At 35.5% G+C, this 25,500-nt stretch overlaps 1 protein-coding gene across 2 annotated transcripts in view; it reads left to right on the forward strand.

The window, feature by feature from the left end:
- Positions 1 to 141: 141 nt before the first annotated feature.
- Positions 142 to 25,500, forward strand: part of COL4A5 (collagen type IV alpha 5 chain) — a 218,482-nt gene continuing 193,123 nt past the window's right edge. For both annotated transcript variants that reach the window (XM_079911756.1, XM_079911757.1), the window contains exon 1: positions 142 to 563. In XM_079911756.1, coding sequence (XP_079767882.1) covers positions 483 to 563 — 81 coding nt within the window. In that variant the 5' untranslated portion in view covers positions 142 to 482. The remainder of the gene's footprint in view (positions 564 to 25,500) is intronic.

Raw genomic sequence — 25,500 nt, forward strand, 5'->3', positions numbered from 1 at the left:
GGGGAGTCAGGGTGCGCAGTCAACTGGGCTGGACGTTTCCCTCCTCCAAATAACTGAGCGTCACTCCCTCGCAGGTTGCTGGTGCGGTCTAAAACTGTGGCGGAGTGATCCTCAAATTCCCCAGGGCTGGTGGGGAGGGGGCGGTGCAGGGGAAGAGAGGGAGGAAAGTAGATCTGTGGGACTTGCGCGAGGAAAAAGTTTGCAAGTCTGGACAGAAGGGAAAAGTGCTCCCGAGAGACCGGCTTTGGGGAGGGGAGCGGGGAGGGAAGAATAGCTGCTGCTTTTTTTTTTTTTTCTTTTCCCCTTCCACTCTTAAAAACCTACTTTCTCCTCACCCAAGACGACCGGCACAATTGGGACACCCTCGCTGTCTCTCTCCGGCTCTAGCTCTCTCCCTATAAACCCTCAAGATTATGTCAGTTGGTCAGAGCCAGCCAGGGATTTCGTGCGGGTGCTGAAGGAGCTGCGGGAGCCGGAGAAGAATGAAACTGCGTGGAGTCAGCCTGGCTGCCGGCTTGTTCTTACTGGCCCTGAGTCTTTGGGGGCAGCCCGCAGAGGCTGCGGTAAGTCCTTCCTTCTACCCCCGACCCCCATCCCATCACCTCGCTCTCACGCTGAAATCACTTTTTGTGCCTTTACCTTCCTTTCTCCTGGGCCTCGGCTAGGGAATTCAGGTGTGCCTTCACTTGTTTAGGAAGAAACATTATTTACAACGCTAGTAACTCAAGCCTTCTGAAGTCCAAGGGAGAGATTTAAGTGTTTAAAAATAGGGCTGCTTGCTTTCCCTGCAGCTAGCTGCTCTGGGGGCAAGAGCAGAGCCTGGGGAGGAGGATGCATGTTAATAGATAACTAAGCTCTGGTGGATATTTAAAACTTTTCCTCCGCACCCTCCCACCTCGAGTGTTTCCCTACATGCCCGCTAACCTTTTCACTAGTTGTGCCCAATCCACGCACTCTTTAAACTTTGTCGATAGTTTACTATTTTGGCCTTTCTAAAATCCACCTTCCACCAAAGTGTTAAGCGCGCCCGTGAAGTTCTTCCCTTTTGCCTTTTCCTTAAGGAACATGAACCTACCCTCACCTCTGGTCAGTAAAGCCTCTGTAGAGACTGCTTCCCTCTTGACATCCTTGTTGCAAATGCTCAGGTAACATACCAAGAAGAATGAGGTAAAGACGGATGGCTTCAGGCTTCGGTTTTTCTGCATCTTTTTTTTTTTTAAGTTCTCAGTTTTTGTTGTTTACTTTTTTTAGCTTACTAAGGCACCTGAAACAAATTGAGAATTTGCCCATCACCTATTTAAAGGAAAAGAACGGTCTCTTTTTCACAGGAGAATGAGTGTTCTGGTTTAAAGGAGAGTGGAGGAGGGAAGTACACGTGAAATGACAGAGCAAAAACTTCCACTCAGTTTTAGGAATGTAGAATTAAAATCCTAATATATCTCTTAGAAGGGTATCTAGGTCCCACCCACTATCCTTCTGGGGATGAGAGGCAGATCTAAAGGAATGAATGGCTTTGTCAGAGAAAATGTTCTCCAGACTGAAACCCATCATCCTTAATTTCACTTAACCTCTAAATAGAGAATTAAGTGTGTGACAAATTATTTAAAAGTTATATTTGAGTGAACATAATGGGTGGTTTTAAAAACACTTTAATATGAGATCATGGCTTAGGCCTTCACATGGTCGAGTGACTATCAATTCTTTATATGCAACTGCTGTGTTATATAGCTTACGTGGGTCCACTTGTAAGTTAGCTGTCTAGCTGTTCTATACACTCAGCATGCCTCAGGTTACATTGCCCTCCTCCCATCCTCCAGAAAGTGTGTACTCAAGATATGAGAAAAGTAACTTTCATATTGCTCTAAGCACAACATAATAATAATGGCAACTCTGCTGAAAAACCATGCATATCAAATATTTTTAATTACACTTGCCATAATTATTCCTCCATCAAAGTAGATAGATAATTTAAAATTGCTTTTATGATGCAGAGCTTCTTAATGGGCTAAGGTTTAGCCACTCAGTAGGGCTGCAGGCCCTTGGATAAAACTACAATTGTGTTGTTGAAAATAGTTCCTTTTAAAAACATCATCTTGGTGTTTACTGCTCGTGGCATTTGGCCCAGGGGCAAAGATTTTGTGGATGTTTGATTAAATATTTCTCGTTTTTTTACTTTTGACGTTGCTATTAATAAATGTACACCAGATACCAATCATACAGGTATGTATAGCTGTACTTTATGTCAGATTATATTAAATCATGTTATGTTAAAAATGAAATTTCTTTTTATGATTGACAAAATTTGGGAGCAAGCTTGTTTTCTTGGACTCTTTAACAATTGAGTGTTCATAAAGAAATTACAGAAGACACCAGGCAGTTTTTTTTCCTTTTTTCTCCTATGCAATTATTTATTTATTTTCCTCCTATATAATTTTTAAAGAACATTTTAGACCCCATTTCCCTACCATTAGTATAGTGTGCCTCTCATAAAACCAGGGTTTGTTTTTTCTGCTTCACACATTAATATCCTAGTTAGAGTGATGTTTTAATCATCTCAGAGATATGAATGGTATCTGCTCTCCATACTAGTGCTGGGGATATTGGTGACCTTCTCCAGAGTAAACTGGATGGTAGTGGGGCTGCTTGTTGACTGAAGTAGTCTAGTATTGGGACTTTTATACCAGGAAGAGCATTGCTACTTAAATTGCTTTAATTTTTCATAGTTAAGTGATTTCTTTATCTCTGAAGTCATGCCAAATTGGGATATCACAAATATGTGGAAAATTTTTTAGGTGGAGAGTTTGTTAGGTGGAATAAAGTAACTCTTATTCCGAAAGGTTAGCAATAAAGGAAGAAGGCAAATTTAGTTGGAAAGGTCAGTTCTAGTGATGGAAATACGTACTTTTATGTAAAGGTACCTGTGCTGACTCTCTGTTAGTAGGATATACACTTAGATTTATGAATATGGTGTGTTAAATTCTAGTACTACTATACAATTTTTAGTAACTTCGTGTGTGTGTGTGTGTGTGTGTGTGCACGCGCGCAGTGGAGTGGATAAGTTTCTTTAAATGTACTATCTCCCTTGTGACTAAGAGCAACAACTTGTTAAGGGTAGCAGTGTGGTTTGTGGCCATGGAACAGTTTTTCATCTGAAGTATACTGCTCCACAGGGAGAATTTGTTGACATTGTTATCATAACTTAACATTTTTGCATGTTTACTGTGTGCCAGGCACTGTGCTAATATGGAAATGTACATTATCATGTTTAATCTTCACAACAGACCTATGAAGTATATACTACTGTTATTCCCACTTTACCGATCAAGGAGCTACAGATCACAGAGGTTAAGTAATGTGCCAAAAATAACATAGTTAGCAAGTTGTAGAGCTGGAAATTTGAATCCAGGCAATTTGACTCCAAATTCTTTACCCTTAATGACTGTCCTATACTGCCTCCTTTGTATGTGGTCTACAGAGATGTATTTGCTGTTCAGAGTATTTGGATCTCTGCTCCTTTTTTTTGAGTTAGGGGGAGACACAGGAGGTGAAATGGAAAATATAATGGGGATTACATCTCTTCCTGCTGATGTTAGGAGAAGCATCATGTTGTAATGGAAACAGCTCTGGGATTAGAATAAAAAGATCAGAGTTTGATCTCTATATGTATGTCTATTTATAGAGAGATAATTTAAAAGTAATCTAGAAGCAATTGCTTGTTGCAGATTGTATGATTTTATATCATTACATATATGAAAGGTTAGATTTATAGAACAAGTGTAATTTTGTGGTAGGTGATTATTTTGAAGAAAGATTTGTCTTATTCTATTTGTAATTAGTGTCCATAATAATTTTAAATATACTGAACTTTTCAGGAGCGTGTCTATTGTGATAAGACAGAGTACGTGTATGTGGTAGAATACTTTGCTTAAGATGTTCAACTCACTTCTTTTGTTTTACCAATTTACCCACCCATCATATCCAATTCTATGCACTCAACTGTCTCTATAACTTAAGTCTTGTGTGTGTATTTGTATATGTATGTGTCCTGTGACTGTAAAGAGTGTGTACCTTTTTTTCCTGTGTTTTTACTTGGCTTTTGATGTATGTATATTCAACATATGAGACTCTACCTTGAGTTAAAATTGATAAGTTGGTCAAGGTTGTGTCTGCCAGGTTTATCCACTGTAAAGTCACTGTTTCTCCCTTTGTAATTACAAAGCGACCAGATTTTCTAAGACTATATGGGGCAATATTGCAAGACAATGTACATTTCTTGTTTCTCATCGTAGTTTTGCCCACTGTTTTAGCATCTGTTGAGGATTCTGACCTGAATAATTACTGCTGTGATATTTTTCAAATGGTGATCTTCAGTTATCAACATTTTCTGCATTTATTTGTTGAATTCTAATGTAACAAAGAACTTTACCTTCTTTTCTGTTTGTTTCTATTTATTTATTCAGTGATTTATTTATGATAGTATGGACTTATGGATACTTGTTTTATTCTATGAACTATAATGAATTATGCTATTTTTCCTTTTTTTTGCTGAAATAACCCCAGATTTGGTCAATAGAAGCCCCTTCCAATTGGCTCCTGTGTCCTTTCAGTGTGTCCCATCATTTTTTGAGCATTCTCTTACATTCTGGTACCACAAGGTATTCCAGACTCATTTTCTACTTTCCCTGCCCCAACCCTGGAATGAGCCATTTTTCTAAGGAGCTCTGATTCTTTTTGTTGAGTAATGGTATTTAGAGATCAAGATCTGGGTGCTTGGCGTGCTCATTATTACTGGGGTGTCATTGCTTCTAGGCCTTCTCAGCAGATAAAACTAGGGAATATATGTATATATACATAGACACATACCCACTTCTGTATTTCTTACAAAAGCATGAATTTGCACTGATATCTCTGATTCCAGTCCAAAATCACAGAATAAACATACCTCTTTGATACTATGGGATCTCGCTGCTTTCTGGTACCTCTCTTCAGGCATATTTTGTGGTCTTATACAGAGTCTTTAAGAAATTGGCCTCTGGAGTCAGATCTGGAGTCTGAGTGGAGGATGTGTGACCTTCGGACAGGTAGTAACCTCTGAGCTTTAATTTCCTCGTTAGCAAAAGGGGGCCAGTGGTACCTATGTCACACATTGTTTTGAGGATAAAATGAGAGAAGTTATGTAAAGCGTTTAGAATAGTACTTGGTACATAGTAAGTGCTCAATAAGATTTCAATTAGATTCCATTATTGTCATTACAAACTAGTTATTGACTTGCCATTTCTTATTTCATTAACTCTCAAATTCTCTGCCTGATTTGCAAGGTCTAGCATGATCTTTCCCTTCATTCATCCTTATTTTTCATTACATCTTACAATACACTCCCTCCATTCTAGCCTAGGTGAACTTCCCTATAATCCCTTGAGCATTACATACATTTTTAAAAAATTTTATTTATTTTTTTATGCAGCAGGTTCTTATTAGCTATTTTATGCATATTAGTGTATATATGTCAAACCCAATCTCCCAGTTCATCCCACATTACATACATGTTTTGCCTCTCCATCTTGTTTAGAATCCTGTGGGTCCAAATCTTTCCTCAATTTCAGCATAACATTTACATTCATTCAGCAGATATTTATTCAGCAACTCATAAGTACTTAAGAATTATATTTATGTTGTTCTATTTCTCCCCTCATGGATATGTACTATCCACAAAGTCATTTTGTGCTAGACACTATAGATAAAACTGAATAAGATAGACAGGGTCCCTGCCTTCATGGAGCTTCCATGCTAGTGAGCATAGATAAATAGTTCTGTGGAGCTTTCCCTTACCATTAAATCAGTTGCTGATTTTACCCTTCTTTGAACATTTGTCATATTTAGCCTCTTGTCTAGTATCTAAATGTATTTGGTCTTACAAGCATTTTGTTTCATGGGATTTTATGTCTTCTCCCTATTAGATTATAGACTTTTTGAGGGCAAGAACTGTATATTTGTTCATTCAACAAACTTACATGTTGATTTTGTCTGATGACAAAAATAATACATGCTTAATGTTGGAAACTTGAAAAATGAGAAAATTATAAAGAAGAAAATAAATCTCTCTCCACAGTTCTACCAACAGCACAGAAATAACCTACATTATTGTTTTGATGATCTTCCTTCTTATGTATCTAATATTTTCTTTAAAAAGTAGATTGATTAAAATTTTTTAAAAGTTGGGATTACGATATATACAATTTTATATGCTATTGTTTTTTCACTTATTATTTTCCCATGTTATTAAAATTCTTAGTTTAAAAGTATTATTTTTAAATGATTGCATACAATTTGTATTTATACACACCACAATTAATTTACGTGTTCACTTTTATAGACTATATTTTTAAATTTCAATTTTTTTTAGTCATTATAAGAAATACGGCCATAAACAATTCTTATTCCATATTTTGTATTATTTTGTTAGTACTGCCTCCTTCGTGGAGAATTATTGGGTTAAAGGTCATCAGTATTTTTAAAGTCTTTGGTACATGCAGTAGACCCTGACATTTACAAAGGCTGTATCAACAGATGATATGATAGCTAACTTTTTTTTTAGTGGTTACTATGTTATACCGTCTTAGGTAGATAATATTATTCCCATTTTATGTACAAGGAATCTGAGGCCAACAAGGTGGTTAAAAAAACTACCAGAGGTCACACAGTTAATAAGTGATTGAGCAGTTTAGCTCTAGAACATGCTCATGAAATTTTCCTCAGTTCCTATTTCATTCACGGTAGTACAGAAAAATAGAGTCATGTTGAAAAGTTGAATAATTCCCATTACCGTTTCCATGAATTGATTCTAAAGATAGGCTTACCCACCAGTTCATCCTTTAATAGCTCTTTGCTATAATTGCCTGGGCCATTCATCCTCAAGGACCTAAATTTTAATTTTGTAAACCATGCATCCCCCTACATTTCTCCCCTATACGGAAGGTGGAGCCTGTATTCCATGAATACCTCCCCCACTGACCTCTTCCTAGCTATAGCAAGGGTGTAACATACTCCAAACTCACTGACATTCTCCCTCCCCCAGGAGAGTTTTGGAATGCGTCTGAATATGGAGACCCCCTTTACCCTCTCTCCCCACCCCCTACCCCATAGCTGCCTATGAGCTTTACACTTAAATGCCGGTGTCTTTGCCTACTGTTGTCCCTTGCTTTCATCCTCCCTAAGTGATACTCCAGAAGTTTCCCCCCATTAATTTCTAATCTGTTTTTCCCACTTTGGGGTGATACTATTCCAGCCCCCATCTCCTGTTTTTATCAACAAACTTGGAAGTACATATGGAGTGAGAGGTCCCCCATCCATTTTGCAACACTCCCGCCTTACCTTTTCCTTGTGTTTCCTCACTAGCTAAGTGACTTTACTGCCTTTATGATAGCCCTGTGGCTTGTGCATTTCAAATGTATTCCTCCACAAAATCACAAACTGTTACACATTATGGCTTTTCCAGGTGGCATTTGAATAGCTGAACTTTAAGCTTCTGAATAATAGGGATCTGCTCTTGCCAAATTACTTTCCAGAATGTTTTTACCAATTATATTCCTATCAGTAGTATAAAAGAGTACCTATGAGACAGTCTTAATAATGTTTTTTCTATCTAGTACAGTGACTATAGAATTGATGCTCAATTGATTGCCAGTTGGTTGGCAGATTTGGTTCTATCCTCTAATGATTTTCTTTTTAAAATGTAATCCTTCCATCATCTCATCCCCTTCTGACAATAGCAACCATAGAACAGAAGTGATTTTTGAAAATAAATTCTCTTCTAATTAACATTATAAATGAACCACCCAACCACTTAACTAAATCCTCATTACAAAGATTGTTTTTAATAGCGGTAATTCTTGAGGTGTTTTGGAGAGGCGTCTTTAGTGTGATCTCTGATACATTAGCTTCTTTCATTTTAACCAGATTCTCATTTTATGCATTAATGCTTGAGTTTATTTACCTTCATAATCTGTATAGGTCCAACTGCCCTTGGTTCCTTTAGAAGCTTCTGCTGGCCTTTTACCAAAAGTGTAGTCTGTAATGGTACCTGCTACCCTGTTGAAAAGGGAACCTTAAATCCCTTGCTATTTGCTAACGAAAGACAACCAAAGGCAAATGTTACAAAAGAAACAGGTTTTTGCTAAATTTAATTTTTAACTTAAAAAAATTTACTAAATCATTTGCTTTACTTTTTAACTTGTAGAGAGACTTAAGCACCTTTTTTGAGCAAGTGCTAGTCAGGTTAATGGAATTGGTTTTATGACAGTGAGTACTAAAATAGAACTGGAAGAAATTCTGTTGGCATTTGTATCATCTTATAATTCAGTCAAATGACACTCTTCATATATGTTAACAGAACTGGCTGATTTGCTTCCAAAATTTCTTATAGTGTGTGTGACATTAATGGAATCCTGAAGGAGATATTGGAACTTTGGCGGGGGAAGATGGTATTAAGAGTGGGACACTAGTGAAAAATTGTTTCGTGTATTCTGTATTTTGAGCTCTCCAGGACTTGCTAAAGGAGGAGAAGTCCTTCTCTGTCCATAATCTCATAATCTAATTGATGTAGTAAAACACTTCTGTATGTGAAAGGCATAGTAGTGCCTGTTTATATCAGGTTGTTTTCTGTTGCAAGTGGTAGAAAACACTAATTCAACTGCCTTAACAGAGAAAAATTTTAACTCACATTACAAGAAGTTTGGAGGTAGAGTACCTCCAAAATTAATTAATTCAGCCAAATAGTGACCCAGGTTCTTTCCACTTTCTCCTCTGCCATACTCTGCCTATCAGCTTACTGTCTCAGATTCGTGCCCCTCATACTTGCAAGATTGCTGCTGCAGTTCCAGGGATCACATGCAGATGCCACAATGCCTAATAGAAGAAGAGTATGAACTGTTCATTTGTGTCCCTTTTTATCAGCAGTGAAAACTTTCTCAGGAGTCCCATACCTTCACCCTTACATCTGACTGGTTAGAATTGTATTACGTTACACCAGTACATTGGCAAGTGGAATAGGACCATAAATGTAGAGTTAGACAAGTGACTTACACTGCCACCTCCCCCTGCAACACACCAAAGCACATTGCTGCCTGGAAAAGTTAGAGGGTGGGAAAATTTGAATAAAATCAAGGTTCTTTTAGGAAGGAATACATAGTTCCTGCTTCACAACCTCATGAGTTTGTTGTCAGGATCAGTTGACTAAAAGATTTGTAAGAATTTGATGTATTTGTTAAATGTAAGATGTCTTTCTTAATAGGGAAACTAATGTCTTATAGAGTTGTACAAATGAAAGATGAAAATGAAAGGCTATTTACGTAACTATAGATATTTTAGCATTGGAGGGACATTAGGTCAGTGGTTCTCAAAGTGTGATCTGAAGACCCCTGAGATTCCTGGCATCCTATCAGGAGGAACATGAGGACTATTTGAACAATAATTTGAAGACTATTTTGCCTTTTTCACTGTGTTGACATTTGCACTGATGATGGGTAAGACAGTGCAGTATACCAAATTGTCCTAGTAGCTGTATTCTTCATAGTCTTGGAGGACAAAAAGCCAATTTTACTTAACAATGTCCTCAATGTAGCATTGATTTTATTCAATCTTGACCCTTGAGTACAGATATTTTAAAATTTCTGAATGACAAAATGGGAATTATACAGAAAACGCTTCTGTATGCTGAAGTAACATCATTTCTAGGAAAAGCTCTTGTGCTTTGTGAGTTGTGTGAGTTGGGGGCTGCACTAGCTGATTTTTGCCTGGAACACATTTTTACTTGAAAGAACAACTGAGACAAACTGTGGTTATTCAGACTTGAGTATTTGGCAGGAATTTTCTTGAAAATGAGCAAAGTGAGTCTGTCATTTCAAGGAAGACAACTGGCAGTGTTTGTTGCCAATGAAAACATTTGAGCTTTTCAAGTATTAGAATTTTAGAAAACTTGCATCTTGAATATGGGCTTGATAGCTTTCCAAAACTTAGCCTTTTCTAATGAGATTGGTAACTATATTAATGTGTATGATTTTTTTATATTATGAAATAAAATGTGTTAACATTTGGAAGTTCTGCAAATCCCACTGAACTAATATTTTCCAAATGACTAATGCATGATGTTACAAAATCATGATGGCTAAAAGATCCATTGAAAGACAAGTTAGATCAATCAGTTTTAACGTAATTGAGTACAAAAATTAAATAGATAAGGTATCAGATTCTATGTTGCAACCTACCTTCTTTTAGGTAGACTCTTCTGTCTACCACTTGCAGAATTTTGGCATAGTATCAAAGAATATCTACAGTTATTTTAAAAAGGTATTAAAATACTCAGTTTTCCAAATATATAACTTCATGAAGCCAGATTTTCTTCATATATTTCAACCAAAACAACATATTGCAACAGAACAGATGCAGAAGCAGATATGAAGATCTAGCTGTCTTCTATCAAGGCAGACATTAAAGAGATTTGCAAAAAAGATGTAAAACAATCCCTCTTCTCCCTTTTTTTTTGTTTTGGAAAATATAATTATTTTCATGAAAATGCATAATATATGTTAACATGTAATGAGTTCATTATTTTTTAAACATTTGTTTGTTTATTTATTTATTTATTTTGGGTGCACCGGGTCTTAGTTGCGGCACGCGGGATCTTCACTGGGGCATGCGGACTCTTAGTTGCGGCATGCATACGGGATCTAGTTCCCCGACCAGAGAGCAAGGAACCTGGGCCCCCTGCATTGGGAGCGCAGAGTCTTACCCACTGGACCACCAGGGAAGGCCCATGAATTCATTATTGTTGCTTTTAAATGAATAAAGAAATAATTATTTTAATTATTACTCAGTTTTATTTTATATGGTACATACTGATAGATGTAATCCACATAAGCAAAAGCTTTGGGGTCCTCAGTGATTTTTAAGAGAGTAAAAGGGTCTTATAAAGTTTGAAAACCACTACAGAGACCAGCTCCCATCATTTTACAGGAAAGTGATTGATGAAAGATGCAGCTTGTTAGTTGCAGAGGCAGAGAAGTAATATTATTCCATTCCTCTCTCCAGTATACCACATTGGTTTAGGGATTGGTGATATGATTTTGTAATTTTATTCATCCTAGTAGATAGAGTTAAAATACCAAATAGAAAATGTACTAGATTGTACTTGTATCTTTCCTATAATCTTCAGTCTAATTGACAAGTCAGAAACATTCTCACTATACAAACCACAGCAGAGGAGACACTGATGAAGAAAGACTATGAGCTAAAGTTACAGTTATTTTTAGATACCAAATTGGAAAACCCATAAAACCAGAGTTCTTGGCTTACATATCTTTGTATTCGTCACAGTGTATGGACTAGTTCCTTGTATGTAGTTGATTCTCAATAGCTAATTGCGGAATGAATTTTGAATTTTGGGGAAGGGTAGATTTATTTGCCAAGAGACAAGACCTAGAATCAATTAGTTAAGTTATAGGAACTCTTGATATCAATTATTTTATAACCATTAAGCTATTTAGTAACAGGAATGACCCATTACTAAAAGTGCTCAAAGAGAGGGTAGATGCTACGTTGTCAGCAATACCCACAAAGTCTCTTTCCACTCTAAAATTCTATTGTTCTGGTTGTTGGAAGGAACTTTCTTTTTTATTGAGCTCAAATCCTTGTCTCTATAATTTTTAAGTAACTCGGAGGTATAATTGACATAAAATAAAGTGCACATATTTAAAGTGTACAATTTAAGGAGTTGTGACTTATGTGTACACTTGTGAAGCCACCAGTACATTAAAAATAATGAACATATAAATCACTCCTGAAGATTTTCATGCCTCTTGGTAGTCCCTCTCTCCCTTCCTACTCCTATCCCCCATCCCCAGGTAACCACTGATCTGCTTTCTGTACATTAATTTTGTTTTCTAGAGTCATATAAATGGAGTCATATGTACACTTTCTTTGTTTTGGATCTTTTTTTTTCCAGCATTTGAGATTCATCCACATTGTAATGTGTATCCGTAGTTCATTATTTTCTTGTTGAGTCATATTCCATTATATGGATATACCACACTGTGTTTTTCTGTTCGCGTGTTGATGAATATTTGGGTTATTTACGGCTTGTCTATTACATGTAAAGCTTCTGTGAACACTTTAATTTTTGCATTTTAACAGTTATTTTATTGAAGTGTAATTTACATAAAGTGATATGTACCGATCTTAGGTGAACAGCTCAAATATATATTTTTTTAATTGTATACACTTTGGTAACCACCATCCAGGTCAAGATATAGAACATTTCCATTACCCAAGCTCCGCCATGCCCCTTTCCTTTCAGTGCCTTTTGTGTCTTCTATAAAAATGTTTAAACTCCAAGGTTGCAAAGATATTATAATATGTTTTCTTCCAGAATATTTATAGTTTCAGTTGTCTTTAGGACCATTTTTTTCTATATAGATAACCAGTCGTTCCAGTACCATATATTGAAAAGAAATACCTCTTCTCATTGATTTGGTTTGATGGCTTTATTAAAAATCAGTTGAATGTATAGGTCTTGGTCAGAACTTACTAGTCTGGCCTGTTGATCTGCTTGTCTATCCTTATTCCAATATTATGCATTCTTCATTATTTTGGCATTGTAATAACGCTTTAAATTTTGTAGTGTAAGTCCTTCAAATTTGTTCTTTAAGATTGTCTTGACTATTGTCTTGAATGTTTATTCCATATAAATTTTAGATTCATCTTGTAAATTTTTACTAAAAAACTATTTGAGATTTTGGTAAGGATAGCAATAATTCTATGGATCAATTTAGGAATAAGTGAAATCTTAAAATTATTGATTTTCCCAATCTATGAACACATCTCTCCTTTAATTGAGATATTCTGTAATTACCTTCATCATAGAAGTCATGCTCAGCATTTGGTCAGTTTCTTCCTATGCATATGCTTGTATAGTAAATGGTATAATTTTCAAAATTGTATTTTTAGTTTGTTGCTAAGATATAGACATTCATTTATATATTGATCTTTTTACCCTAAGATATTACTGTTTTTTCTTTTTTAGGGTATGATTTATATATTGTAAAATTCACCCATTTTATGCACAGTTCTGTGAGTCTTGACAGATGCATACAATAGTAAGTGTAGTCAATCAAGATATAGAACAGCATTGCTAAGATTATTCATTAGGTTCTAGTAGTCTGTATTTTCCATGTACATAATCATATCATCTGAAAAATAGAGTTGTTTTTCCTTTTCAATCCATATGCCTTTTTCTGCTCTCCACCTTATTGTACTGGCTAAGACTTCCAGTACAAGTTTAATAGAAGTGGTGAGAGAAAATATCCTTTTTTTTGCACTCTATCTTTTGGGGAATATATTTACTATTTCGCTCTTATGTTAGCTTTAAGTTTTACACAGTAACAGATTGAGGAGCTCCTATCCCATTCCTATTTGCTGACATTAAAAAAAAAAGTTAAATTTCATCAAGAAATAATTTGCACCTATTTAAATCATCATGTTGTTAGGAACTCAGCTGAACTGCTAGGTGTCTTAGTAGCCAGTTAAAACAAGCAAGCCAAAATGAAAATAACAACCCCTTAACTGCTTATTATGATTGATAAGCAAGAGACTATATCAGGGAAAGTGCCAGCTCCCCTTCCCTCCCATTTACATTTTTCTCCATGCAGTGACTGCAGGTCTGGTGGATCAGCACAGACTTGGGGATCAGGTCATCTCACTGATGCAGGAGCCTCAAACAAAAAGCTCCTGCACTTTTAGGGAGCTGGAGACCTAGGAGAGGAAGAGGAGAAGTGCTATGAGTGAGAAAGGTACTGAGTACTGAGTCAGATGGAGAAAATTGTCTTCAGAGTTTCCCCCCACTTCCTCTGCTATGAGTGTTGTGAACAAGTCTTTGTGTGGACATACGCTTTCATTTTTCTTGGGTAAATAATCAAGGAATGGAATTGCTGGGTTGTGTCATAAGTCTATTTTAAATTTTACAAGAAACTGCTAAATTGTTTTTTAAAGTGGTTGTACCATTGAACATTCCACCAATGTATAAAAGTCCTAGTTGCTCCTCATCCTAACCTACGTTTGCTACTGTTACTCTTTTTAGTTTTAGCCATTTTGATGTCTGAGTATTGCTACCTCCTTGTAGTTTTCTTATAGTTCTTTTTATTTATTTATATACAGTAAAATTTACTATCATTGATGTACTGCCTGTGAGTTTTGATAAAAGCATACAATCTTGTAACCACTGCCATAAACACGATTCGGAACAGTTCCATCACCTCACAATATTTCCTAATGCTGCCTCTTTGTAATTAGCTCCTCCACTTACCCACAGTTCCTGGTTATCAGTGATCTATTTTCTAATTCTATAATTTTACCTTTTTCATAATATCATATAGATTGAATCAGCCAGCATGTAACGTATTGAGTCTTTTTTCTCTTAATGTAATGCATTTTAGATTTATCCATATGGTGTCTATCAGTAGGTCATTTCTTTTTTCTTATATTTGAGTGGTAAGAGCTCTTACATATTTGGGATACAACATCTTTGTTTGATATATACAAGTTTTGTGGATGTGTTCTCCCATTTGGTGGCTTGCCTTTTTATTTTCTTAACTGGTCTTTGACTACTCCAAGGTCACCAAGATTTTCATCCGTGTTTGCTTCTAAAAGTTTTTTTAAAAAAGTAGTTTCAGCTTTTGACCCATTTAGTTGTTTGTGTATGGTGTTTGGTAAGGGTACTGGTTCAGTTTTTTCCCATGTGTTTAACTAGTTCCAGCACCATTTTTTGAAAAGATAATCCCTTCCCCATTTAATTACTTTGGTACCTTTGTTGAAAATAATTAACCATATATGTGTGGGTTTATTTTTGGACTCTAGTAAATTCCTCAATCTATATGTCTACGCTTAAGGTAATAAATAGCAGACTGCCTTCATTACTGTAGTTTTATAGTAAGGCTTGAAATCAGGCGGTGCAAATTCTCCAAATTTGTTCTTTTTCAAATTTTTCGTTCTCCTCCTCCTCTCCCTTCGCCTCTTCCTCCTTTCATCCTTCTTCTCCTCCTTTGCATTTCTATGTAAAATTTGCAGTCACCTTGTCAAGTCATACAGATAAACCTCCTGTAATTTTGAATGGGATTGTGTTTAATCTGCAGATCATTTGGGGGAAAATTGATCTCTTAACGGTATTCATTTATTCTGATAAATGAACATGGTATATCTTTCTGTTTACTAAGGTGTTCTTTAATTTCTCTCAGCAATATTTTGTAGTTTTCACTGTGTAGGTGTGTACATATCACTGTGTATGTGAGTGATATTTTTCTATTGACATATATACTATGATCTTGCTAAATTAATTTATTATTTCTGGTAGCTTTTCAATGAATTTCTTAGAATTATCTACATAATGTGATTATATCTTCTGTGAATTAAGATATAAGATAGATTTACTTCTTCCTTTGTAGTCTGCACACTCAATTTCCCCCCTTATTTTATTGTTAGGACCTTCAGGAGAATGTTTAAGTGTTGAAACCACCGTCTTTGCTAACTTTTCCCAATGTATGAAAACATTTGTTTCACATACTTTGCAGAGTTTTTTGGTTGTTTTTGGCAAGATGGCAAGTCCAGTAGCAACTGTTCCAACATAGCCTGCTGTCATTTCTGTTGATAACACTGCTGTGAACATAGCTGAACAAAATTATTTACTTTTCAGATTATTTCCTTTGAGTAGACTTCTAAAACTAGATATTGTCATCTGTATACCTATATCTGTACCTATCTGTCTACCTACTTATTATCCATCCATCTATCTATCTATCTAAATTTACAGTATAAGAGTTACCTTGGAGGGGACTACCATGGTGGTCCAGTGGTAAAGAATCCGCCTTACAATGCAGAGGATGCAGGTTCAATCCCTGGTCAGGGAACTAAGATCCCACATGCCGCAGGGCAACTAAGCCCATGTGCCACAACTACTGAGCTCACGCAGCTCAACTAGAGAGCACATGTGCCGCAAACTACAGAGCCCATGTGCTCTGGAGCCCGTGTACCACAACTAGAGAGAGAAAACCCACACACCACAACTAGAGAGAAGCCCGCGCACCGCAGCGAAGAGCCCGCATGCCACAGTGAAAGATCCCGCATGCCACAGTGAAAGATCCCGCATGCCTCAATGAAGATCTCATGTGCTGCAACTAACACCCAGCACAGCCTAAATAAATAAATAATCATTTTTTAAACAAAGAGTTACCTTGGAATGGAATTGCTGGGTCATATAGTAGTTCTATTTTTATTTTTTTGAGAAACTTCCATACTGTTTTCCACAGTGGCTGCACCAATTTACACTCCCTCCTTTTTTCTACATCCTTGCCAACATTTGTTATTTGTGTTTTTTTTGTTTTTTGATGATAACCATTCTGACAGATGTGAGATGATATCTCATTGTGGTTTTGATTTACATTTCCCTGATGATTAGCAGTGTTGAGCATCTTTTCATGTGCCTGTTGGCTATCTGCATTTCCTCTTTGGAAAAATGTCTATTCAATTCTTCTCATTTTTTAATCGGGTTGTTTCTTTTTATTTTTAATGTTGAGTTGTATGAGCTGTTTATATATGTTGGATATTGATCCCTTATTGGTCATATCATTTGCAAATATTTTCTACCATTCCATAGGTTGTCTTTTTGCTTTGTCAATGGTTTTCTTTGCATTGTTGTGCAAAAGCTTTTAAGTTTAGTTAGGTCCCATTTGGTTAGTTTTGCTTTTATTTCCTTTATATGACTTGACAGTTCCACTCCTGAGTATATATATGGAAAAAACAATAACACTAATTCGAAAAGATACATGCACCCCAATATTCATAGCAGCATTATTTACAATTGCCAAGGTATGGAAGCAACCTAAATGTCCATCCACAGATGAATGGATAAAGAAGATGTGTGTGTGTGTGTGTGTGTGTGTGTGTATGTATACACACACACACACACACACACATATACACACACAATGGAATGTTACTCAGCCATAAAAAAGGACAAAATAATGCCATTTGCAGCAACATGGATGGACCTAGAGATTGTTATACTAAGTAAGTCAGACAGAGAAAGACAAATAACATATGATATCACTTATATGTGGAATCAAAAAAAGGCTACAAATAAACTTATCTACAAAACAGAAATAGAGTTACAGATGTAGAAAATAAACATGGTTACTGGGGGGTAAGAAGGGGGAGGGATAAATTGGAAGATTGGGATTGACACACATTACTGTATATATTCACTAAAATAGATAACTAATAAGGACCTACTGTATAGCACAGGGAACTCCACTCAATACTCTGTAATGGCCTATATGGGAAAAGAATCTAAAACTCAGTGGATATATGTATATGTATATGTATAACAGACTCACTTTGCTGTACACCTGAAACTAACACAACATTGTAAATCAACTGTACCCCAATAAAAATTAAAAAACAAAAAAGAGAGAACAGAAGACTAGGGTCATTCCTATAGTTTTTATTTCCTACTACCTTATTTTACTTCATTTAAGTGTCTTATTTCTCTTCGATAATGTATGAAACAAAGAATTAAACTATAGGACTAAGACTGGGTAACTGATAAAAATATTTTAGAAAAAAATACAGTTCAGTTTATTTTGGGATGAGGAAGACACTTTTTCTAACTTTCCTTTATTTTGACTTAACTTCGTAGGAGAAATGTTTGAACGACGACCCTGTAGGAAATGGCCCTATCCATTTTGAGTTACTATGATTTAATTTAGTTTCAGGAAGCCTTCTGAAATGTGAAGCATTTATTTAAGCTTTAGTATCCCTTCTGAGTAGTTTTCCTAGCTGACTATAAATGAGCCAATTTTCCCTAGCTTTAAGGTCATGTTAATTTTCATTGTTTTGTTTCAAAATGAAGGAGTCAATTCCTTTTATGTTGTGATTTTTGAAATAAGCTATACATTTTTTTCAGATGTGGGTATGTTGAAAGTTTCCACTATCTGGCAAGATTCATCTCTCTAGATTTCCCCCTTCCCATTTTCCTCACTCCTTAAAGGTACTAAATACATTTTGGAGGAAGAAAAATGATATCTTTTTTCTTCTAGTTCTTATGGTCAGTTGAGTTCCTGGGTTTCTAATTTAAAAATTTTTTTTTTACCTTGGAGTGAATGTACTCAATTTATAGTAATTTGGTTCATAGTGAATAAATGCATCCTTAGCTCTTCTCTCAATTCTACTTGCTGTTTATCTTTTACAGCTTATTTAGGCATTTCATTTTTCTCCACAGTTGCAGTAAAGACTTTTTTTTGTTATAGCACAAGCTTATTAGACCTTATCATAGCCTTCATGCCTTCATTTGTGTATACCGTATAATGGAAAAAAACACAGACTAATGTTGTAAAGTAACAAATGAGATTAAACTGAGAAAGGTCACCTTTTTTAGAGGCGGAAAAAGAGGTTCATCTTCAGGGGCTTAGGTTTGTTTTGCTAACTAATTTGAATGACACATTTGAATTTGCAGATTGACAACCATTATATTTAAAACATGAGCTTACAAACTTATATGTATCCTAGTAGATTTTCACACCCATATTCTCATTTTTTCTGCACTCCATTATACCCAGATAGGGAAAGAGAAATATCTTTTTTCTTCAAATGGTTAAATCGTTATGATTTGAAGTTGACAATATGCTAAAAAACACAGGTGAGTTCAAAATCAGATCTTTCTGATTTCCATGAGACATTATAAACATTTTGTTACTCAGGCTTTGTTTTAAAATCAGGTCCTAATTTATTTTGAAAAACTGAAAATATTCATAGGCAAGAGCGATTAAATTATTTCAGGTTATAATATTTTTCTTACTTCTGCTTACATGTCTACTTTTTCATCTGTATTCTTCATGGTACTTAAAAATTCTGTAAAGATTTTTATTGGGTTTAAATGTTAATAAAATCATAAATTATTATAGGAGAAAAGTATATAGACATAGGTTTTCATAAATCACAATTAATGGAAATGTATACTCATAGGAACATTAACTTGGTTCATTTTGGGTAGAATACTCTAGGGTGTAAAGTTTCATCTCCTTTCCATACCATTGTCTTTAAGAATGCAATATCAGTTTAAACATGAAATTTTTATATTAACAAAGAACTTCTCTATGATAAATGTTTATTCAAAATTAAATGGAGAAAAAAGATTCAGAGGATGATAGATTATGGGTCCTTATTTTTTTTTCCTTGTCTATTTTCTCAGTTATCTATAGTAAATGTTTATTATTTTTGCAATAAACATGTTTTTAAAATATTGCATACTAGTTGACGGCTGTATATTTCAACTTTTTTTGGATTTAAACAATTTAACAACACATTTTAGGGTTTAGCCATTTTTATGCCGCTATTCCTGTTAAAGGAAAAGAGGCTAGGTGAATTAATGAAAAACTAAAACAGGATTTTATTATTTTAATAAACATTTCGGGTCAGTTTTAGAGTTTTCCTTTACCTGTCTTTTTTTTAAAAGAACTTCGGTGATTTTTTTTTTTTAAGTAAAAAATTCCAGAGGCTGCCAGAATAATCTAATGCCAGTAGTAATTCTGTCATTGAACACTATGGAGAGGAAATATCTTTAATTTGTATGTACTCTTTCATGTAAAGTGTAACATGTATTCTCATCTTTTCCCCTCACTATTTACACCTTCCCACTTTTTACTTTACCAACACTAAAAAGAGTGATATTGAATGCTGGATTCAACTTTTTCACTTATATTTGGAGCAAAATATGTAATGTATGTATGAAACCTGTGATTTTATTTTAAGGTCTTGTAAATGTATCCAAAATATTTAGATAAATTCACACAAAATTTGTGATAAAATAGAAATTCCCTCTTAAAAGGAAGACTTTTTTATTTTTTAAATAATTTTATTTTATTTATTTTGGACTGCATTGAGTCTTCGTTGCTGCACGCGGGCTTTTCTCTAGTTGTGGCGAGCGGGGGCTACTCTTTGTTGCAGTGCACGGGCTTCTCATTGAGGTGGCTTCTCTTGTTGCAGAGCAGAGGCTCTAGGTGTGCGGGCTTTAGTAGTTGTGGAACGCAGACTCAGTAGTTGTGGCTCACGGGCTCTAGAGCACAGGCTCAGTAGTTGTGGCACATGGGCTTAGTTGATCCACAGCATGTGGGATCTTACCGGGCCAGGGATCGAACCCGTGTCCCGTGCATTGGCAGGCAGATTCTTAACCACTGCGCCACCAGGGAAGCCCCAAAAGGAAGACTTTTAAACCTTACATTTTAGTTGAGTGTTTTCTGGTTGAATTAGGAATATTCAGGATTTGTAAAATATGTAGTAACTCTCTAATAAACACTTCAAGAAGGTATCTTAGTTTTTAATTACTTACAAGTTCTATAATTTATTCCAAAGCCTTAATAAATCATTTTAACTAATGATTTATTAAGGCTGTTTATGCTGTTTCCCAGTATTGGTTGAAAATAATTGGATAATATTACCTGTTGCTGTTCTAATCCCCACCCCATTTTATAATTTCCCTGAAGAAAAAATTGTGTCAGTCTCAGTGAGTGTCTGAGAGTTGACTTCATAGCCAAGATAGGGTGTTGTGGTAGTGAGATATACTTTTAGGGTTTATACTGATGAGAGGATGTACACTTTCTGAATCTGTCTAGAAGATGGTGTAAGTGAATGCAGCTGGGAAAAGTGAGAGTGGCATCCCATTAGGCATGTTGTACCCATCTTATTTTAGGATTCTGCACATTTCTTAGTCATTTCTTTAAGAGGTAGTCAGCATGTAGTGTGGGAGGTACATTCATCTTCTCCACACTGTTGCTTTACTGTTGCACTTTATCACAGCAAATTATTGGACAGAGCAGGATTTGGAAGTTAGGTTATTCAATAGAACTGGGGTAGAGAACGACTGCTCAGAGAGTTTATCCTGAATAGCAAAGGGTCAGGAATTAGAATGGTGGATAGCTGTAGTACTTTGGTGTTTTGCAGTAGGTAGGACAGATTCCTCTCTTTTTTTGTGGCAGTGCAAAACCCCTGCAATGGCTAGTTCTAAAGTTACTGTGGTAGTATAATGTAATGGTTTAGTTTAAAGCATGGACATTGACATCACGCTTGGTTTAAGTCATGACTCTTCCACCTACTAACTTGGCTAATATTATTGACCTAAAGTGCCTTAATGCCTAGCATATAGTAAGTGTTCAACAAATGATAACAGTGATTCTCCTGCAGGATCTGTAGTCTGTCTCAATATAACTTACTGAAATCTAGTTGCCTTTCTTAGGCATAGTAATTTGTTTTCCTTCTTGATTAGCTTTCTTCATCTCTGGTCTTTACCATGAAGTGGAAAAATGACTTAGAAACACTATTTTAGTTTATTTCTAGAGGTGTTGGCTAGACATTATGTCAGTTAAGTATGGCTATACCAGTATTTGATATATTAAAAACAGATATAATCTCATAAGTAGTGTTGTCTGACTAGAGATGAAATGGTCCGAAAGAGACAGGAAAATGGGGAAGTGGGAGTAGTTGTAAAGACAAAATTAAAACTAGCGTGTAAATAAGAAAGCAGGTTTATCTGCATCCATAGAGAAAAACTATTAAAACTACTTAGCTCACTTTAATTTCCTAGGAAGCTTCCTAAGGTTCTTAATTATTAAATTATGTATTTGGTTGAAACTAAATATTTAGATAGTTGTAGTATAGATATGCATGTCTGCATGCATGTATGTTACATATATGTAAATTTGTTATTCCTAAACTAATTTCAGGGGGTTCCTTCTCACCTAAAGGAAATTTAAATAAATACTTTAAATATTTTAGGAAATACAACATACCATTTAGTAAATTTACGGGAACAAGTGAATAACTTAGCTATTCCAACAATGTTTTGCCTCCGCATTCCTTGGCGCAAACAGGGACCTCAGTGAAGCGTCCCTCATGGGAGTTGCCTGTGGAAATCTTACAAAGAGGTCCAAGTCCCAATTCAGGCTCCCTCCCTTCTATTTTTTAAAAGTCAACTTTATTGAAGTATAGTTTACATACAGTAAACTGCATTCATTTTAAGTGCACAGTTTAGTGAGTTTTGACAAATGTATACACCCTCAACAATCAAGATAGTGAATAGTTTAATCACTCCAAAAAGTTCACTTGTGTCCTTCCCAGTGAAATCTTGCCCTGTCCCTGTACCCTGGAAACCACTGATCTGCTATCTTTTGCTGTGAACACTGGTGTACAGTCATCTTGTACACAAAATTTTCATTTCTCTTAGGTAAATACAAAGGAATGGAGTATATAATGTATTTAACTTTACAAGAAACCACACAAATATTTGTCACGATGATTTTACTGTTTTACATTCCTACCAGCAATGTATAGGATCTTTTTAATTATTGCTGAGTGAACAATTCAGTGGTATTTAGTACATTCACCATGTTGTGCAGTCACCACCCCTATCTAGTTCCAAACATTTTTATTACTCCAAAATAAAACCTTGTACCCAATAAGCAGTTCCTTCCCATTTCCACCTCCCTCCAGCCCCTGGAAACCACCAATCTGTATTCTGTCTCTGGATTTACCTATTATGGATATTTCATACAAACGGAATCATACATTTTGTTTATCCACTCATCCATTGATGGACATTTGGGCAGTTTACGTTTTGGCATTTGTGAATAATGCTGCTATGAACATGTGTGTACATGTATTTGTTTGAGTACCTGTTTTCAATACTTTGGGGTATATACCTAAGAGTAGCATTACTGGCCATGTGGTAATTCTATCTTTAAGTTTTTGAGGAACTGTCAAATTGTTTTCCCACCAGCAGTGTACTGGCATTCCAATTTCTCCATACCCTTTCAACACTTGTTATTTTCTGTTTTATTATTATTATTATTACCATTCTAGTTTGTTAATGAAGTAATTCTTCATTGTGGTTTTGATTTGCATTTTCTTACTGACTAATGATGTTGAGCATCTTTTCATGTGCTTGTTTGCCATTTGTGTATCTTTGGGAAAATGTCTATTTAAGGCCTTTGCCTATTTTTTAATCGGGCTGTTTGTCTTTTTGTTGTTGGGTTGTAAGAGTTCTGTTCTGTATATATTCTGAATACTAGACAAATACATGACTTCAAATATTTTCTCCCATTCTGTGAATTGTCTTCTTACTTTCTTAATAATATTAGTTTATGCACCGTTTAAAATTTTTTTCATGAACTCCAATTTATCTTTATGTTTTGTTTTGTTACTCATAATTTTGATGTCATATGTGAGACTCCATTGCCAAATCCAAGGTCGTGAGGATTTACTCCTTTGTTTTCTTATAAGAGTTCTATGGTTTTAGATTTTATATTTAGGTCATTGATCCATTTTGAATTAGTTTTTGTAAATGACATGAGGTAGAGGGCCAACTTTATTCTTTTGTGTGTAGATATCCAGTTGTCCCAGCACTATTTGTTGAAGAGGCTATCCTTTCCCATTAAATGGTCTAGGCACCCTTCTCAAAAATCAATTCACCATATGGGTTCATTGCTGGACACTTAATTCTATTCCATGGACTATTTCTTTATCTTTATGCCAGTACCACAGTTTTGATGACTATAGTTTTGTAGTAAGTTTTGAAATCAGGCAGTGTATGTCCTCCAACTTTCTTTCTCTTTTTTTTTTTTCCGATTATGTAGTCTACTTTGGGCCCCTTGCAATTCCATATGAATTTGAGGATTGGCTTTTCCATTTCTGCTCAAAGGCCGTTGGAATTCTGATAGGGATTTCATTGAATCTATAGGTTGCTTTGGGTGGTATTACCATCTTAATATTGTTGTTTTCCAATCCAAGAGCAAAAGATGTCTTTCCATTTCTTTTTGTCTTAATTTCTTTCATCAATTTTTTCTGGTTTTCGATGTACATGTTTTTCACTTGGTTAAGTTTTTAAAAAGTTTTTTTTATTGGGGTATAGTTGTTTTACAGTGTTGTGTTAGTTTCTACTGTACAGCGAAGTGGAGTTCCCTGTGCTATATAGCAAGTTCTCATTAGTTATCTATTTTATACATATTAGTGTATATATGTCAATCCCAATCTCCCAGTTCTTCCCACCCCCCCCTTTCCCCTCTTGGTGTCCATACGTTTGTTCTCTACATCTGTGTCTCTAGTTCTGCTTTGTAAATAAGTTCATCTGTACCATTTTTCTAGATTCCACATATATGCGTTAATATACGATATTTGTTTTTCTCTTTCTGACTTACTTCACTCTGTATGACAGTCTCTAGGTCCATCCACGTCTCTACAAATGACCCAATTTTGTTCCTTTTAATGGCTGAGTAATATTCCATTGTATATATGTTCCACATCTTCTTTATCCACTCCTCTGTTGATGGACATTTAGGTTGCTTCCATGTCCTAGCTATTGTAAATAATGCTGCAATGAATATTGGGATGCATGTGTCTTTTTGAATTATGGTTTTCTCTGGGTATATGCCCAGTAGTGGGATTGGTTAAATTTATTTCTAGGTATTTTATTCTTTTGGATGATATTGTAAATGAAATTGTTTTCTTAATTTCCTTTTCAGATTGTTCATTGTGGTTGTATAGAAACAAAATTGATTTTCGTGTGTTGATCTTGTAACCTAACACTTTGCAGAATTTGTTTATTAGCTCTGGTATTTCATTTGTGGATACTGTAAATATTCATTTACTTGGCTGCGTCGTGTCTTAGTTGTGGCACATGGGATCTTTTACTTGCGGCACGTGGGATCTTTTACTTGCGACATGTAGGATCTTTAGTTGTGGCATGCGAACTCTTAGTTGTGGCACATGGGATCTAATTCCCTGACCAGGGATGGAACCCAGGTACCCTGCATTGGGAGTGCGGAGTCTTAGCCACTGGATCACCAGGGAAATCCCCATTTGTGGATACTTTAAGACTTCTGTATGTATGTATGAAACAGACATAGTTTTACTTCTTCCTTTCCAATTTGGATGCCTTTTATTTTTTTTCCTTACCTAATTAACTTTGGCCAAGACTTCCAGACTATGTTGAATAGAAGTGGTGAAAGCAAGTATCCTTGTCTTGTTCCTGATCTTTGAGGAAAACCTTTCAGTCTTTCACCATTGAGTATTGAGTTAGCTGTGGGTTTTTCATAAATACTTTTTATCATATTGAGAAAGTTTCCTTCTGTTCCTAGTTTCTGAGTGCATTGATCATGAAAATGTGCTGAATTTTGTCAAATGCTTTTTCTGTATCAATTGAGGTGATCATGCGTTTTCTTCCCTTTGTTCTATTAATGTGGCATATTATATTGATTGATTTTCTTATATTTAACCATTCTTGAGTTTCTGGAATAAATTTTACCTGATCATGGTGCATAATCCTTTTTAGTCAGCTATTGGATTTGGTTTGCTAGCATTTTGTTGAGATATTTTGCAACTATTTTTATAGAGGATATTGGTCTATGATTTTCT

The sequence above is a fragment of the Stenella coeruleoalba genome (genome assembly GCF_951394435.1).
Source record: "Stenella coeruleoalba genome assembly, chromosome: X".
Lineage (NCBI taxonomy): Eukaryota > Metazoa > Chordata > Mammalia > Artiodactyla > Delphinidae > Stenella > Stenella coeruleoalba.